The following is an 18,740-nucleotide window of genomic DNA, read 5'->3' as shown; positions in this document are numbered from 1 at the left end:
CTTGTCAGTTTTCCTCTGACTGCTGACTTTTGCTTGGAGACTCCCCAACTGGTCTGGTCAGACTTTCTCAGAACCGTGTGGTCTGAGGCTTTTCCCACCCAAACCTGCCTTCCCGCCCTCCGTGCACAGGTGTCAGACCTACACCTGGTCTGAGGCTCTCCCCGCCCACCCCTGCTCGTTTCCCTGTATCCTTCGCAGGCATTTCCCCCCTTACACCTCTTGTGTGTCTAATCCCGTCTGGGCATCTACCTCCCCAAGGATCCCAACGGAAACAGCAGCCTCTGAAGTCGTCTGTTTCTTTGTACGAAAGGGAGAGGTAGATGCTGGTAGCACCGCCTGAGACAGATCCCATTTTTCATTAATAAGGGTCAGGAAGAGCAAAATTCACAGGCTATTGAGATGTGGACAGAGACTGTGATAAAGGAATTTCACTTTGACCTGCAGCAGAAATTCCCACTGGATTCTTTATGTGCCTCTTCTATATACTAAGGATTTTGCTTGGTACTTTCACAAATATGCCATCATGTTTACTGACACTGAGACTTTTTGCTCTTTGCACCTCACAAGCTGGCCCTAAATTAATTTTAAAAATAGTTCCAAAATATTTGAGCCATGGGAAAATCATTAGACTAAATATAGAGCTTCCCAATGGACTATTATAATACCATTATTTGTGTCTGTTACCTCGCTCTCAAGGAGAGGGGAATAGTGATGGAATACAAGGCAGGGTATTTTGTGATCTCATGTAGCCCTAGGTCCAGCCATTTTGTGAATCTGAATTTACAAACAGAAAGAGATATTAGGATTTAAAAAAAAAATGAGGATGTGAGTAAACCAGAGGAAAGTAGGTTCCTTTGCATCAGATCTTAGAAATTCTCTGAACTAGCCATCTGACCATTTCTATCAACCCAACAACCTTGTTTTCTTCTCATTACTCAGTCCATCCCCTAGCCTGGAGGTATCTGGTTACAGTGCCACGGAAGTTTAACCAAAAATAAAGAGAATTGAATTATGCCTGTCAAAGCAAATGACCAGCATACACTTGATGGCGCTGGGTCTTAGCTTCTGTAATCACTACTCTTTTCTTGCTCAGGTAACTTGAAAAATTACTAAGGGACATCAATAATCCCAGTCATTAGTATACTTTAAGCAGGCTTTCTCCAATTACAAAGGGAAAACTTCTCCCCCCATAGAAGATTTACGCACTCCAGTTCCATAAACACCCAGCAGAGATCCTCATCTGAACCCCCATAGTAACAAGAATACCCAATGCCTCTGCTTGAGTTGAGCCTCTGGAAATGGCCCTGGCAAGCCACAGCACTGCTTGGAGTGTTACAGCTGCCGAGACTTGCCTTCCTGCAGATACTCAGCATGGGCTTGGGGATATATACCCTGGGGCTGCAGACCCGCTGAGAGATCCCCGGTCACGAGGGCCAGGGCTACCTGACCACAGCGAGGAACACGTCAGGGGTGGCCGAGGGGCAGAGAGGTTGTGCTGTGACAGTTAAGTAACAGGTACTGGTATTAGTTACAAACGCTGCTTACACAGCCTTCCTTTGCTCCCCTCCTCCCTCCCTGCCTCGCTTTTCCTCTCCTCACCTTGTTCTACAAAGAATAACCTACAGGGGGACCAAAACAATACAACAAGATTAAGTTAATTAAAAGTGAGAAGCCTGTCAGTGAGGACTCTTGCCTCGCAAGAGACAGAAATCCAGCTGTATCTTAAGAAAAGACACAGGGAGAGGGAGGAGGAACTGGTCTTAGGGACAGTGGGGACCAAGGCTTCCATGTTCTCCCCATCCTACTTCTCTCTCAGGGCTGTGTTCAATCTCTCGGGCTACTGTCCTTCAATCGGGGTCGGCTCCAGTTGGAATCCCAGGGAAGGGCTCTGATTGGCTGCCCAGGACCACTCCCCCAAGAGGGTGCTTATGATTGGCTGAGCAGGTGGGCAGGGACCAGAACACTGCGTCAGAGGGGCAGCCTCTACCCCCTCAGCTGCCCCTGGACCTTCGGCAACTTCGGAACAGTGCTTCTGGGAAATGAGCGCTCCTCTGGGGTGGACGTCACCTCTGAGGGCAGGCCAGATGGACTGGAGAGGGTTACAGGGCATCTGCCCAGGAAATTATGGACTTCAATTTTCCAGAGGAATTCAGGAAAGCAAACAGCAGTGACTGTACCACTGCCACGTGCCTGCTTTGGGGACTGACATGGAGAAAAGAATGGAACTCACATGTGTTTTCTGAGGCTTTAACGTTTTTATCTGGGAAAAGACTGAGTCTGAAGCTATAACGGTTCAATCTAAGGCATCCCTTTGTCCAGTGGAGTCAATTTTTGTAAAATACTTTTTCTTGTCTATAAAAAACAAACTGAACAGTATTTTGATTATGAGCAAATACAGACATGTACTTTAAACTATCCAGTTTGCTCTATCATAAAAGAAATAGGATGCTCTTTCCCTGCCCCTCTTGCATCTCCCATGCATGGGCGCTTACACTCTCCCAGGCATTCTAATGCCTGCATTTCGAGGTGGTTACAAAGTTGCCTGCAGATACTCCACCAGGGAGTGGCCGAGGCAGGTCTGACTCCAGAGGCCGTTCTCCTCCCACCTCCCTTCCCTAAATATGACCGAAAACCCTAGTAGCCATAAAAAAACAAATCAATAGAACAAACTATACAAAAAGGAGACAATCTTGCATGAAAAAAGGGCAAGATAAACAAAGCCAAAAGGTCGATAACTAGACTGGGAAGAAATGTTTGCAACCCACAGTACTGACAAGGGGCAAATTTTTTCAATATATATGAAGGGCTCCTACAAACAGACAAGGCAGGAGAATGGGCAAAGAGCGCAGACAGATAATCACAGAAAGGGAACTGTGAAGGAAATACGAATGTGCAAAGACGCGTTCATCCTCATTCATAACACGAAAAAGGCACAGTAAAACTCCAATGAGACACTATTTTCACCTAACAGATTGGAAAGTGTCGCAGAGTTAGAAACTACACCGTATTGGAGAGGGCCTGGGCGGACAGGCGTGGGCGTATACTGGTGCTGGGAGCGAAGATCCACCAACCTCTGAGGACCGACTTCCTGCCTGTGGAAATGAACCAGGTACACACGGTCTGCCCCAGCAGCTCCCCTCTGAGCACGTGCCCTCAGACCCCTGCCAAACGTGTGAAGTGACGTACGTGCGAGCATTCCAGCCCTGGAAGCAGCCTAAATTTTCATCAGGAGGGGACAGCTCAAATGCACCTAATGTAATAGATAATAAATCATAATCATGACAAATCGTGTAACGTTTATACAACAGGACAGTATGCGGCCGTTCCCAAGGACAACGCAGCTCCCTGTCAGCAGATACGCACAGTCCTCCAGACGCGGCCCCGAATGAGAAGCCACACACGGTGCTGTCCCACTTGTGGGGGGAAATGTCTGCATGAGCCACCCTCCCACTCTCCCGCGGGGGGCTGCACACCTTTCCTCTCTCCTCAAACCTCCCACACCTCTCCCTCCATCCGCTGGTGGCATCGTTTCCTATTCCTAAGGAAACCTGAAGCGGCCAGGAAGACCCCACTCCCCGCCCGCAGGCCCCTCCTGTCCCACGGTGGGCTGTCCTCTACGGGCGCGCCTCACCCCTCCTGCCCGCCTCAGGATTTCACTCAAGTTTCTCCTTCTCTTTTCTGCATCCTCGATTCCTTCCCCTGACGGTGACAGGGTCGTGACACTGGCAGATGAACATGCTGTAACATCCCCCTCCTTAAAAATGAGACAGCCCTCTCCCGACCCGCATTCCTCTCTCGCACTGCCCCGTTTCTCCGCTCCCCTGTAAGCGAAGCTCCCGGGAACAGCCGTCCACTTTGTGCCACATCCACTGCCCTGTCCCTTGTGAACCCGCTCCACAGGGCTGCTGCTCCGGCCACTCCTCGCCCATGTCAAGGCTGCCAGAGGGCTCCATGTCACCAAACCCCACGGTCATCTTTTTTTTTTTTTTTTAACTTTAAAAAAAAATTGAAGCATAGTTGATTTACAATGTCATGTTAGTTTCAGGTGTGCAGCAAAGTGATTCAGCTGTACATATACATGTATCTATTCTTTTTCAAATTCTTCTCCCATTTAGGTTATTACAGAATATTGGGCAGAGTCCCCGGCACTAGACAGTAGGTCCTTGCTGGTTATCCATTTTAAATATAGCAGTGTGCACCCGTGGTCATCCTGAATCCTCTGGTCACTCACAGAGCACCTACCGCTCCTTCCCTCCCCAGACGCTCCATCTGGTGGTCTCTGGATCCACCTCTCCTGGCTGTCTTCCGAATTCACGGCTGCTCCTTCGTGGACCCTTTGCTCACTCCTCCTTACCTCCCCAACCTCTGCCCGGGGTGGGGGGCCGCTGGTGCAGTCCTGACACCTTCTCTTTGCTGTCTACACTCGTACCCGACTCTCTTCCCGTTTCATGGCTTGAAACGCCAGCCTTCGGTCGACGACTTCCAAATGCGTATCTCCAGCCAAATGTCTCCCCTGTCGCTCTGGGATTTTCCCTCAGCTGTCTGGGTATCCCACAGGCATCTCAGATTCACTACAGCCAAAAGCAGACTCTCCACTTCCCAGCCCCTCCCGGGAAATGGGATCGTTCCACTTGCTCAGGCCCCAAACTGCAGAGCCACACAGGGCACTCTTTTCTCTCAGACCCCACATCCAATCTATCCGCAAATTCTGGGGATTCTGTCTTCAAAATATATTTGGAAGCAACTACTCACCACCCTGCCGCTCCCCCCGTGGTCGGAGCCACGGTCATCTCTGGCTTGAACGTCAGTGATAGCTCTGCACCGTGCCACCCGGGTCCCTCCTTTCACTCTTTACCACCTGTACACATGACGGCCAGGCTGACCCTTAAAAACTCAAACTCAATCTTGTCCTTCTTCTAGTTGACATTATCCCATCTCACTCAGATAAAAGTCCCCAAACACGAGTCCACCGGTCCTTTTGCCACCTCTGGCCACACTGTCCTCCAGACCCCTCCTAGCAGCCTCCTCCCCAGCTCTGCACTTTGTTCAGCCCCTCAGAGCTGCTGGATTTCTGCTCAACTGTTCAGGGTCAGAGCCGTAGTCGGGGCTGCCTGGCAGAAGCTGGGTCCGCAGAGGGAGGGCCTGCCTGGTGGAGTGGGAGCCACAGGGGAAAGAAACCCTGTGCAAGATGCTGCCCCAGGAAAAACAAGGGAAGACGAAATCCCTGGGGTCCTTCCTCTTCCACTCCTCCAGACCCCTGTCTCCCTGCCTGTCGCCCACTGGCCAAACCTGGCCAGACACCAGTTGGCCAAAGATCCTGGGACTGCAGCTCCTGGCAACACAGAGCAGGCAGGCAGGACAGTGAACATCTAAGAGCAGAGGCAATGACCCCCCAGAAAACACCCCCACTAGAAAGAGCAAGTCTCCAGACAGGCTGAAAAATCAGTCCCTGGTGAAGGAGTGATTAAACAACACAATGCTCTAGATGTATCCGTTCTTAGACTTGCAACGATAAACAGAAGATTTGGAACCAGCGATCCTGTCCTATGGAGATGCAGGGGCTCCTTGAAGCTCGGCTACAAAGAGCTGTTCTCCTGGCCTGTTTCTAACCACGAGAGTCACGGACAATGCGTCGGCCTCAGCGTGTGTGCCCTGGAGTCTTGGCTGTGAGCCCGCACTGCCCCAACCCTGCACTGCATGCCAGGGCTTTGGGAGAAGCTGGTGCACCCACCTCCACCAGATGCTGGGAAGTCCTAGACCATGGGTGAATACGCTACAATGGCAGGAAAATGTTCTCTGAGGCTGGTCAAAGAACAATGAACACTGTAATTACACTTTATTTTTTGACCTAGAGGGTAAAAAGCCACAGTGAGCGAGGAGAGGAAAAACAAGCCAGGCCTCCGGCACTGTGATGCTCTGGGGAGTGTGTGTTGCAATGAACTCAAATGAGCTGACACACAGCGTTTTAGTCAGAAAATCTCTCTCTTCCCATCCTCTCCCAAGAGCTCATGCAACTCTTAGGAGTTATATTTAGGAACATTTTACAAAGTGCTGTTCTGACCCACATGGCATAAGGAGGGTTGTCAAAAACCACTATGTCCTTGAGAGCCTACTGCCTGTCCGTCCAGAGCCCTTGAGTGGAGCCTCTTGTGGGCTCTGTCTGTGCACCAAACGGGCACTTATTGATTACGGTATAAAGTGCTAAGGTACAAGGACGGGAATAGAGGCTAGCAAGGTCAGAGTATGGGTTTAACTCTGGGTGTGGCTGGGCCCTCGTGGGAGGGACCCTCTGAGAGCCGGGATGACAACTGTGCATCTTCAATGGGGCTCAGAGGTTGGCAGGTCCAAGTCTGTGCACACCTACAAATCCAGGACGTGACCTGGTGCCCTGCTCCCCAAATGTGGCCAATCCCTAGGAATTGTAAATATATTTTTTCTGGAATCTTGTTGAAAAGCTGTAACTGGCGTTCTTTTTTTTAAAGTATACCTTTCAGCACTTTTTTTTTTCCTTTGGCCACACCACACAGCATGTGGGATCTTAGTTCCCCGACCAGGGATCGAACCCATGCCCCCTGCAGTGGAAGCGTGCAGTCTTAACCACTGGGCCCTCAGGGAAGTCTCTGTAACTGGCATTCTCAAGGCCAGGTCTGGACATCAGCTGCAAGTCACACAAAGGGATGGTAACGACGGTGCTGGTAAGCGCCCTCCCGTACACGTTCACGTTCAATTTGAACTGCAATATATGAACTTTGGGTCCAGTCTAACAACCAAAGTAATTTTATTTGTTGGGAAATTTCTGCAATTAATGTGCAATATTTAATCACGTCTGAAATAAACGGGTGAGAGGTCAGGAAGTCAGTCGTGAGCCATAGTCAGATAACAGTGGTATTCCGAATTTCCCAGAGTTCATCTGTATGCTTCTGGCATGTTCAAAGCTCAGAACTAAGTTGAGAACCAACAGACACAGACCTCTAGTCAAATCCTGCAGCCCAGGGAGCCCAAAACCATTACCCAGATGGGAGGTTATGCCAGATCACCAGGACAAAAGTCACATGGGAAACTCTGTAAAGCAGCCATTGGTGGAACCAAGGACTTTATTCCCAGCTAATGCTGTTTATGTGTTGATTACCCTTCGTCAAGGAAGGGGGCATAATGGCTGGGATTACCTATCCTTTTATCTAGCAAACCGACCCCTCCCCCTGCCCAGTGCTGGGTGGCCACACATACCCTGCTTGCTCAACTGCTGGGTGTGTATGCAGGCACAGAGCTGGTCAAGACAGCAGGCTACTCTCCAGAGAAAAGATGGGAATGACACGTCTGCCCTTGGGAGAGTATTGCCACGGAGTTTACCTTTACCTTAATCCAAAGTACTTCTTAGATTCCGTGATCGGGACTGCCTCATGGTCAACTGGTGTTACGGGTGAAGAACAATCTGGAACACAGATAAAGAAGTGGCTTGCGTGGGTCACCCCAGAAGATCAAAAGGGACCCAGGAAAGGGCTGTCAGGAGAGGTGCTGGTCTGGAGCACCTGCCTCCACTTCTCCCCATGGATGGGTAGTCATGGTTCCATTTGCACCAGGGAGCACAAGCTGTCACAAGGTTACACAATCAGTGGCCAAGTTTAAAGGGAGATAAAAACCGGAATGTGACCCTCAGTCTGGTTTTCATGATTAGATAACACCCTCTTCGCTTGATAGCCCATGAGCTATCAGAGCGTTTACAGAGTCCTGAGTCCAAGCCTTATAGTTTCCTTTTCCCAAGAGTTGCTTTTTTGCACAGAATTGAGTCGCTGGTATCCTGACTACGTAGACCACTGTTTTCCCCTCAACTCTGTCACAGGCACAGAGACCAAGGCAGTTAAGATGTTCAATCATTTGTCCAAGGTCACCCTGACAGAGGTTCCTCGATACTGCTGTCAGCCTTGTGCAAAGCTTTTAAAAAGGAGGGGCCCCATTTTTTAAATGTTGTTCCAGAGGACACAACAAATTAAGATCAATGGACAGAAGTTAAATGGCTTACAAAGCACTCTGACAGCTAGTCTCAGTTTCCCTCATCTGTAAAATGCCTGGGAAAGTTTTCTTAGGGGATTTTAATAGAAATTAGGTAAGATAATTAATATGAACTACCTAATATAATGTCTGGTATGTAACAGGTCATCAAAAAGTTAATTCCTTTCTTCTTCCTGACAGTGGGACATATCACCACTGAATATAGGAATTCACCAGACACAGATGTCTCTCTACAGACCCTTGTTCGCCAAGATTCCTTCTAACTGTAACATTCCAAGTTTACAGGGCAGACTTTAAATCTATGAGTGCAGCACAAATTCTAAGACTTTCTAAGTTGTCAATGCTCTACTAAGATGACTCATGGTTTCCAGAGTCATTTTCATTTTTATGGGATATTAATAGACAAAATGGAAAAAAAAGGGGGGTGGGTGGGTAGGGGCCAGTTAATCTAGAAAACTAGGCTAAGTGAAATTCATCCTGTAAATTCTTAATCCAGGGCTTCATTTACGTTGACTGTTGTACTCTGTGTATTTCACTTCTCAACTAGATTGCAGGTCCTCAGTGCAGCATTTTAAACGGTCTTCTCTGAATGAAGTGCTGCCCTGGCTGGGGAAGAGGTGGCACCATCACAGTGCGCCAGTGTGATGACCTGGAGCCCTGGGGGTACATCAAATGTCCAGGGGATGTTAGTCTGGGGTGGTAGTGGTGGTAGAGCAAGTACACCAACACCTGTGTGGTATAAAACAGGGCTAATAACATCCTCTCCCATGGATGTATTGAAACACCCCAGCAATGGCACCGAGTAGGTGCCCTATATCGGTAACTCTATGAGGAGCCTAGACAAATGATGCCCCAAATGGACACATCTTCAAAACACCCCCTTCCCCTGAGAACCTCTGTCTTAAACCATCTGTGGGGAAGGACCAGGGGTCTTTTGTTTACTTGTTTTAAATGCTCAGTTCATCGCGAAATGATACTTTTGAAAGGTTCAATTAAAAAAGGGATTCCTAGAGCAATAAAATTACACAAAGACGTACAAAATACAATCGGGACAAAATACATGTCCCCATTAAAGAGGCCTTGGAAATCTTCTAAATGCCATCCCACTCCTCTTACAGATGGCAAAATGAAGTGCCTTGCTCACAGCCACACCACAGATCAGTGGCAGTGCTGGAAGAGGACTGAACTCATTCTCTTGGAACGTGGAAGCTGGTTCCCTGACAGCCCATGGTCCTGGCTAAACCCTACTTCTCATCCTTCCATCGATCAGAAGGACAGGGCCACACTAGGGTGAGGCAAAATGAGGCCCTTGCCCTGGGTGTGAAAGTTAAGGAGTTGCCCCCAAATCAGTCATGAAGATAAATAATATTTCAATGCAATATTTTGTATAGGCAAGGCTATGCTGTGATAACAAATAATTATCAAAATCTCAGTGGCTTTAACCCAATTCAATCAAGTCCAATTCAAGTTAAGTTGCCCTCCTCCATCTTACTGGGTGCCACCTGAAACATGTGGCCTCCAAGATCGTGTGGCCTTCAAGATCATGGCGGGAGGGGAAAAGGGAAATGGGGCAGACATACTAACTCTTCATTGCTTGACCCAGAAATACTACTACTAATTCTACTCGCATTTCATTGGCCAGAATTAATTACATATTCCTATCCTAACTGCCAGGGCACTGGAAAATGTAAACAATCATATAGATATTTGGTGACCACTAAGAGCCTCTGCTTGATTTTGGGGAAAAAAATTATATCTATAAACTTCATTTTATACCAAAAAAAATCATAATTTTACATAAAGACGGGATTGGTAACTGTGCTAAGCTGAGCAATATTGGAGCCTAAGGCAAAAGGCAAATTCAGTAATGCTGTCTTTATTCAAAAATTTTCTATTTTGTTCAGCATATATTTGATTGCATTAGTTTTGCAAAGGGAGTCATAGGTCAGGGCATTCAGAAACAGTAGATGTCAGGGGTCATTATAGAGATGCTGTGGCTTGGGCATGCCACATTTAGCTACTCGCTAACTGTGCAGGGACTTCCCTGGTGGTCCAGCGGTTAAGACTCCGTGCTTCCAATGCAGGGGGCCCGGGTTCGATCCCAGGTCAGGGAACAAGATCCTGCAGGCCGCAACTAAGAGCTTGCATGCTGCAACTAAAAGATCCCATGTGCTGCAACTAAGACCCAGTGCAGCCAAATAAATAGATAAATAAATATTTTTTTTTAAAAAACTGTGCAGCCAGGTGAAGGAGAGAAGGGGTTTTGGAGGGCATCCCAATGCAATGTGCCCCCTCCATTCTAAGACTCCACTGCTTGGAAGATATATGATGAATTTATTAATACTTTTTCAGAAGGAAAAAAATGGTAAACTTCTTCTGACCCCCATCTATAAGAAACACCCAAATTAAAAAAAAAAAAAATTAACATGTGGAACCCAAAAACAGGAGAGGGCTCTTGAAATGCAGGCAATACGGTAAAATGTTTTGATTTAAGATTCCCAGGCAGTAAAGTCTGCACTCCAACAAAACAAACTCAGAAAACAAATGAATTTTATTAATGAATGATCGGGCATATTTACTCAAATCAACTGACAAAACTACGTATTCTAACAATCGCTAGACGAGGCCCTTCAACCATGACAGGCCTCAGGCAAAGCGTTCAGTGTGAGAAACAACAGCGGCTTCCTCATTCTGAATCCGTCCCAGGAGGGGCCTCCCCGTGGCTCCCGGACTTCCCCTCCTGGTTCTCCATCTCTCCTTTTCAAACCCGTTCTCAGCAAATGGAGTGATCTGGATGCCTTGGCAAATTATCATTGTGATAGGGACTAAAACATTAAACTGAAGAGATGAAATTTAAATGACAGCTGGGGAGTCATTTTGAATGGGTAAGGGTGGTCTTTATACCACATCACACAGGCTGAAGGTCCACCCTTTTCTACTTCTAACCAGTGTTTCTAGCACCCTGAGTCTCCTGAAATACTCCTGCAGGCAGCCAGTCAGAAAAAGGTCAAAGCGAGAAATTCCACACCTGTGGGGCAGGGATGGCCACTGGGTTTTTGAACCCAGGTGCGGTCCCCTCCAGAGCACTGCGACCTTGTGTCCAGAAAGCACTACTCCAGGACCAGGAGGGTCTTCAGTCTGGCTCCATTCTGGACTGGAGAGCCGGGAGGAAGAGGAAGACAAACCCACCAGAAACCCACCCCTCTAAACCACGGCACCACCCAGACCGCAGGAACTCGGATGGGAGAAGGACACAGGGAAGATGGCTGAACCAGGGTTCCTCCTGGCTGGGTGAGGGGCACCGCCTAAGGGGTGGCCCTGAAAGCAGGCTCACCCTCCTCCCCAGGAGAGAACTGTGAGAATCTCTGCACCTGGACCTCACAGACCCCAGAGCGTTCCCAAAGCGACCTGTGTCCCGTTCTTTCTCGGGTGGCCTCCCTGCCCCACTGATTACGGGGAGCATCAGCGCTGACGTCAGCATTCAGGGCGCTCGAGTGACTTTTGGGGCCACTCTATCCTCAGAACCTAGAGCAGGAGTGGAGGCGACTCCCGACCGAGCACTCACCTTACTCCCAGCCAGGCGGGCAGGGGGCTGGGGGGGGTGAGAATCTCGCCATCCTGGGGCCCACCTCGGCGGGTGGGGGGCGCACCGCCACCCGGGAGAACGCCCCACCGGCCCTTGGCTACGGGCGGTGCCATACGGGCAACGCGAGGGCTGATACCGTGGCAGCACGTGAGGGACTCGCGCGGGGTTTACCGCCCTCTCCTCCACCTTTTCTTCCGCAGTCTTAGGAACCCCGCGTTCACGGCGGCGCCGGGCTGCTGACTCCGCGCCAGACACTTACCGCCGATCCCCTGGTGAACCTGAGCAAAGCTGGGTGGGGTGGGGTACGGCGGGGTGGGGGTGAAAACCCGCACTCCGCCCGCTCTCAGTGCGCATTCAGGTCCGCACGCCGGCGGGGAGGGCCCCGGGCCGCGGTTTTCCGAGAAGCACGTGCGGGTCAGCGCGCATCCCACCGAAACCCGCGCTTCCGCCGCGGCCGGGTCTGCGGGGCACAGGGCGCGTGTGCGTGTTTCAGGGGGTGAGGCATAAACAGACACTAGGGGACGACATGAGTCAGAAATCATCTCGGAGCGAGTCCCGCGCCGCCGCGGCCGCAGGGGGCGGCGGGGGGCGGCGGGCGGAGCGGGAGGGCGCGCCGCACGCCGCGCACTTCCTGTTCGAGGCACGCCGCCGTCCACCGCGCCGCGAGCCTGCGTCGGTGCCAGGCCCGGCCCTTCGTTGACCCCTCGGGCCCCCGGGCCGCGGCGAGGCGGCGGAACGAACCGGGCGCCTGCCCTCCGCTCCCCGCGGGGCTCCCGCACGCCCTCCGGCCGGCAGGGCGGCCGCCAGAACTCGTGCTCGCAGTCGAGCTTCAGCCCAGTTGCGAAGTGTGTTAGCGCTTGCACCTCCTCTTCCCCTCCTCCCTCCCTCCCTCTCGCCCAGAAAGGAGGACGGACCTAGTTCCAGGCTGCGGGCTGGTTTATTCTCCGGTGGAGGGTCATATAAACATACAAACCGTCCGGCTCTCGCCACATTTTCCACTTAGGCATAGGCATAGGAGGGCTGCTTCCCAAACTGCCGTGTTTAATTGCACCTGCCTTTCTGATTACCTCTGGGAATCTGGGAGGAGCCGAGAGGGTGGAAAATGTTGCTTCGCTTTGCAAAAGGAAGAAAACTTTGTCACCCAGCGGGAGACCTCTGCCACGCGTAGCCCAGCGAGAGACCAGAACCAGGACAGCCTTTGGCTTTGATTTCGCATCCGAAGAGCCGGTAGGAGGAAGAGGACACGTGAACTCGGCGCTCCCGCCGACCGCCACCCCAGCTCCACCTTCCCTCCCCGCGGAAGTCCCCACGCGGTGTCTTCAGGGTGCAAGGACAGTAAACAGCGCGTGCGGCTCGCGGCCGACGGCTGGGGCCGGGCTGGGAAGGAGACGACCGAATTCCAGGAACGAGTCACCCGGAATTAACTTCTGGTTAAAGTTATGGGAAGCGCGGCCATGGACACCAAGAAGAAGAAGGATGTTTCCAGCCCCGGCGGGAGCAGCGGCAAGAAGAACAGCAGCCAGAAGCGCCGTTCGCTGCGAGTGCACATTCCGGTGAGTCCACCCCGCCGTCCCCGGCCCCCCACCCTCGCGTCGCTCCGACCCGGCGCGGAAGCGGTTAACGCGGGACGCCCCGCGCGCGCCGTGCGTGCCCCTCCTGTCACTTCGGGCGGCTTGGGGAAGGGTGGAGGCGCAGGGCCGAGCTGGGCCGCTGTGCCCGGGCTCCATCCCTCTTCCCACCCACGTGTGGCCGGGGCTCGGCGACCTTCTGCGGCGGGGGCGGGAGCTGCGGGGCGGGCTGTGCGTAGCACGGGATCCCGCCGCGTGCGGGCGCTGGGGCGGGGGCGGAGGGGCGGTGCGTAGTGTTGTTTTGTTGAAAAACCACAGTGTGGACTGCGCTCTGGAGAGGTGGAGCCGCGCGCCGCTGCCCGAGACTGAGGGGAGGGGCGGTGGGTGGGGACAGCGGGGGAGGGGGGCGTTGGCTGTGTAGCTGCGCCCTCAAATGGACCCCCCCTGCTCCCCAGTTTCCCTCGGGTGACTCTGGGCCGGGGGCTGGAGACTCCTCTGCAGCCGGCCCCTTTGCCTGACCCTGGGAGCACCTTTCAGGCCCTTGGGGGCTCGGGACTGCCTAAGGCGTGCGTGCAGGGCCCTCGCGAACTTCAGCCCTGACCACGCCGGCAGCCGGGCCCGGACTTTGGCGACATCGATCGGTCAGCTGCTTGACTGTCCAGCTGGAGGGAACGGCGGGCGGGGTCGTGCACCCACCCTGCGCTTTGCCTGCCCAGGTAGCCCGTGGCCCCCGAAGCCTTCCCTAGCCTCCCCGTGGGGGGACGTGCGGCGCAGCCCTTACCTGCACCGGAAGGAAACCCCCAACTGGGTCACACCCGCCATCCTTCACCAATCAAGTAAATGTACACACACACACACACACACACACACACACACACACACACACACGAGGGCTCCGTGGGAAATGCAATTTTCATCACGGATGAGGGTCTTGGGCACGGGTTTGGGGTGCGCGGTGAGACCCACCCTCTAGGGCTGTCTCCAATGACACCTTGTTAAAGACACCTCCTTAAAGCTAATCCTTCCTGACAGCAGCATGGGGCCTGGGGGAGGGCAGCTGGTCACACACTTTCTGCTGCGAACCTCCTTAGGCACTTCACTCCTGTGTTTGTTGACCCCAGCTCCTCTTTCCCAGGCCTTTGTGCATACGTTGGCCAGGAAGGGTAGGGAGTCCCGGGAGCCCCAGACATCTGATGGGTACTTTAGGCAGCAGCCCCAAGTTGGGAAGGGTGGCCAGCCCTCCCTGGCAGGGGAGAGCTCAGGGAGCAGGCGACTGGACCCCTGCCTGCTGTGTGACCACCAGGGTGATGACCCACATATGCAGGAAGAAGCATTCCTTTGAGTAAACATTCTATATGCAACTGAGATATTCCTGTTTACATTGCTGATGTGAGACATTTTAAGCCATGTTTGTAAATAAAAAGTTAGACCCGGGCTTCCCTGGTGGCGCAGTGGTTGAGAGTCTGCCTGCCGATGCAGGGGACGCGGGTTTGTGCCCCGGTCGGGGAAGATCCCACATGCCACGGAGCGGCTGGGCCCGTGAGCCATGGCCGCTGAGCCAGCGCATCCGGAGCCTGTGCTCCGCAATGGGATAGGCCAGAAGTGAGAGGCCCGCGTACCGCAAAAAAAAAAAAAAGAAAAGAGTTAGACACAGGTGCTCCTAACCTCCCTCGGCAGTCATCACTTGGCTGAGCCATTTAACCACTCAGCTTCTCCCATTTGTCAAACAGATAGTAATTCTGCTTTGCCTACTTTTCAGGGATGTTGAAATAAAATAACTCATGAGAAAGCTCTTACTAATACAAAGTGTTATATGAATGCATGGCTATTACATCTACATCAGAGCACCTAATTTAAAAGAGAGAGAAAAGAAAATGACATTGTCCAGTGCCCAGGCCATATCGTATTTACGTTTGGTGAGGCCGGTCTCAAATAGGAGTATGTGTGGGGTGCTCTCCAGAGGTGGTGTAGGACAGAATCCAGAACCCGGAAAGGGACTGAGCGGCCAGGCTGTGAATGCGGAAAAGCCACGATATAGTCGGAATACTCCGACCAGCCTTCCTGCTGCTGGTGATGACTTTGGCTGATTTAGACAACGTTCTTGGCGTGATGCAGCCCTTACAGAAAGTTCTGTTCTCTCAGTTATTCCACGACACGTATGCTGTGCTGCTTGATGGTGAGATCCAGGGGTGAACGAGAGGGGCTCTGTCTCCAACCTCATAGGGCTTGCATTTGCTGGGGGGGACCGGGGGGCTGTTCTCACTAACCAACTAATAATTACCTGTTGATCCTTGTGCTGGGCTGGGTGAGAGTTACACTCTAGCTGGGAAAATACAGCATTCAGACAGATGTTAGCAGATGACCCAAAGGCACAAGGTGACCAGTACAGGCAGTACCTGCTTTCAGAGGGGAGAGAAGAGAGCGGTGGCAGTACATAGACATGTTCAGAGAGACATTAGACCCAGAGGTGGTAGGCAGGACAGAGACATGGCAGGGGTTACCCCTGCCAGGGAACCAGCTTGAGCACCCCCATGGAGTCGGGGAGTTGGAGGACTGCTTCCAACTCCAGGCAAGAGCCCCTTTTCATGGAAGAAAGGGTTTGAGAATCAGAGTAATCAGAAATACATCAAGGCCAGATCAAGGAGAGCCTTGAGGTTGGATTGCATGATTTAGCAAATAAAAATACTAAATGCGGGCTTCCCTGGTGGCGCAGTGGTTGAGAGTCCGCCTGCCGATGCAGGGGCCACGGGTTCGTGCCCCGGTCCGGGAAGATCCCACATGCTGCGGAGCGGCTGGGCCCGTGAGCCATGGCCGCTGAACCTGCGCGTCCGGAGCCTGTGCTCCACAACGGGAGAGGCCACAACAGTGAGAGGCCCGCGTACCGAAAAAAAAACCACAAAACTAAATACCCAGTTAAATGAGAATTTTAAACAGTGAACAACTTTTTAGTATATGAATGTGCCAGGCACCATTTGGGATAAACTTATACTAAAAATACCCATCGTTATCTGAAATCCCAGTTTAACTAGCGTCCTGTATCTTCTCTGGCAGCCCTCCCTGGAAGGTAGGCCCGGGGATGAGGATGTCCCCTGAAGCCACTGAGAAGCTACAGTAGACGCTGTTGGTGCCCTGCCCGGTGTGCCCGTAGCCCACCCAGCGTTGTCCGCAGGCTTGCTGGACAGCTCCACTCCACACCACAGTTTCTCACTGTGTCTTTCTTGCTCCTGAAGGAACCCTCCTGAATAGGGGCAGTTAGCTCAGCCTGAGTACAGGCTGGGCTGGAACTGCTGGGATTGGGATTATGCCCTAAGGGGCAACCCTCGGGCAGGGAGGGATGCAGGTGGGACTGTTCCCCAGCCTCCCCATCCCTGGGGGTGATGGTTCTGACATGGGTTCTGCAGGATGCCTCGGGGTCGCAGCAGGGCCCAGCCCCTGCTGCCCACAGTGGTGGTCCGACCATCAGTAATGCACCCTTCCTGGCTGTTCTGGCTTCCCCACCTCGCTGGCCCTGCTCCCTGGGATAAATGACTGGATCTAAGTCGTTGTCTCACTGTTTTGGGCGGGGGGGACTTAAACTAAGAAGCAATTAAAGGTGATGAAAACAACACTTTGTGAGAACTAGCTTGGTGGCAGCGTGCACCAGGACATTCTGGATTCTAAAGAGTGACTCCTGGGAGACACTGTGGCCTGGCAGTCCTGTGGGTGGGGTCATTTGGTGGCGTCCAGTGACACTCACAGTGATGAGGCCTCCTGGGACCTCCCGTGTCCAAGCAGCTTTTGTCTTTTTACGGAATTGGATTGTGTCCTTTTTGGACACGATTGGACTCTGTCTCCACCCCCGTATCTGGTGCATGAACAGAACCATGACCAAGGATGTTGGGGGAAATCATTGCAAACCTTCATCCTAGGCTCTGATTATCTTTAACCATCTTCACTCTGCCTTTCTACCAATAGCGCCTGCTGTGCCATGAGCCACCAGAAAAGAGGAATCAATTTTAGGGGATACTCTAGGGACTTGGGTGACAGCGGGTAGTGGAGACCCAGAGTTACCAACTAAAGTAATTTATTCATTGAATTCTATCGTAGGGAGAATGGCCCTTGGGCCTAATGGAGGGTGTAACCTTGCTTGATTTTAGTGTCAGTTTGGATCACCTTTATGGGAAACCCTCTCGGATCTTGTCAGGGGAAAGAGAAGGAGAGAGAGGAGAGGAGAGGGGAGGGGAGGAAGAGGAAGAGGAAAGCCTGAGTGCAGGTTTCTCTGGGGTTGCACTGGGCCTTTAAAAGTAGCGAGATGGGCGTAGTGTTCAGAGTCCTGGTGAGTTGGCACCTCGCCTGGGTTCTCTTCCCTCAGCCTTCATCCGTAATGTAAAGTGGGAATAATCAAGGTGGTGGGGACGCTTTTAGAAGATACCTCATCAGAAGTCTAGCTGTGTGTGGCAATCTGCCAGCACTTTGCCAGAGAAGCCGTTGCTGGGAGTAAGTATGTTCTTGCCTCCTTTTTGTCCGAGAAAAATTATTTTCCCTATTAATGCTGAAATTTATGTATCTTAGACATATTTTAGTTGATGGCTGTTGGCTGGGTCGTTGACTGTGTTGTTAGTCTCTGGAACTGTTCACAAGCCAGTGACAGAGCCGGAGGCCAAGGGGGCAGGGAGGGCTTTGGAGAGAAGGACCCACACAGGAGCCTATGGGGACACTGAGGCAGCTGGAGGGGGTCAGACTCGATCCGAGGTAGTGGCCCTATATTTACTCCTGGCAGAATGCACAAGTCCCCAGGCCTCTTGGGAGAGGTGCTCCAGAAATCCTTCACAGTCCCTGGAGACAGTCTAAAAATAGGGCTAGGGGCAGCTGGCCTGTCCCAGAAGGTTGTGGAGACACAGCTTGGCTTGGGCCTGCCACTAGGGATGCCTTTGCTTGTGGTGTCTCCGGAGGGAGGCCTCACGCTGCTGGAGGCCCAGCGCCCTTCACCTTGGCGATGGGCCGGTGACCAGTAGCCTCCATCCAATCAGATCCGCTCTGCTAGGGCAGTGCATGGGGCAGGGGCGCATTGCCCAGATGTGGGTGAGGATGGGAGCTGTCTTTCTGCCCCGGGGACTGGAGGACCCAGTGACAGCACTGCTCACTGCCCAATACACCATCGAGACACCCTGGACTGAAGCCTCGTTGAAGAGAAAGGGGACGCTGGGTGGCACAGTGGGGGGGGGGGTGTCAGTTTTGACCTTGGCCTTGACCTCGGTCAGTTTGTACCACCTGGAGCAAGATTTGTTGGGTTAGGGTTTAGGGCAGTGTTTTTCAAAGTGCAGTTCGTGGACCAGCTTAAGCAGAACCACCTGGTGTTTGTTTAAAATGTAAAATCCTAGGTCTCAGCCCAGAACTGCTGAGTCAGAGTCTCTGGGGAGTGGGACCTGTGGTTCTTTGTTTCTGGTAAGTTCTCCAGGTGACTCCTGTGCCTACAGGGGTTTAAAAAACAATTGATTTCCAACTTCCTCAGCGTAACACTGATCCGTTCTTCTGGCCCCGTGAGTTATTCTATCAGTCTGTCCATCCACCCATCTAAGTATCCATGTGTCTATCCA

The 18,740-nt window shown here is 52.2% G+C and overlaps 2 protein-coding genes across 8 annotated transcripts in view; one reads left to right on the top strand and one right to left on the bottom strand.

The window, feature by feature from the left end:
* The window catches only part of GALNTL5 (polypeptide N-acetylgalactosaminyltransferase like 5), a 134,279-nt gene extending 122,113 nt beyond the window's left edge, over positions 1-12,166 (bottom strand). For 3 of the 6 annotated variants that reach the window (XM_082632129.1, XM_082632125.1, XM_082632132.1), the window contains exons 1-2: positions 11,856-12,166; positions 7,357-7,432 (exon numbers count right to left, since the gene is read on the bottom strand). Coding sequence is in view for 1 of the 6 variants with exons in the window: in XM_082632132.1 (XP_082488258.1) it covers positions 7,357-7,432; positions 11,856-12,138 (359 nt within the window). In the remaining 5 variants the exon portion in view is untranslated. Of the gene's footprint in view, positions 1-7,356; positions 8,376-11,575; positions 11,747-11,782; positions 11,828-11,855 lie in introns of those variants that run through there. The other 3 variants (XM_082632128.1, XM_082632127.1, XM_082632126.1) reach the window with 3 other exon arrangements.
* Positions 12,167-12,278: 112 nt separating this feature from the next.
* PRKAG2 (protein kinase AMP-activated non-catalytic subunit gamma 2) overlaps positions 12,279-18,740 on the top strand; it is a 288,527-nt gene continuing 282,065 nt past the window's right edge. The window contains exon 1 of one of the 2 annotated variants that reach the window (XM_082632118.1): positions 12,279-13,149. In XM_082632118.1, coding sequence (XP_082488244.1) covers positions 13,036-13,149 — 114 coding nt within the window. In that variant the 5' untranslated portion in view covers positions 12,279-13,035. The remainder of the gene's footprint in view (positions 13,150-18,740) is intronic. The other variant, XM_082632117.1, reaches the window with a different exon arrangement.

Source organism: Mesoplodon mirus (genome assembly GCF_964341445.2).
Source record: "Mesoplodon mirus genome assembly, chromosome: 9".
In the NCBI taxonomy this organism is placed as follows: domain Eukaryota; kingdom Metazoa; phylum Chordata; class Mammalia; order Artiodactyla; family Ziphiidae; genus Mesoplodon; species Mesoplodon mirus.
Note: the sequence above shows the minus strand (reverse complement) of the source record. Positions and strands in the feature narration are given on the sequence as shown.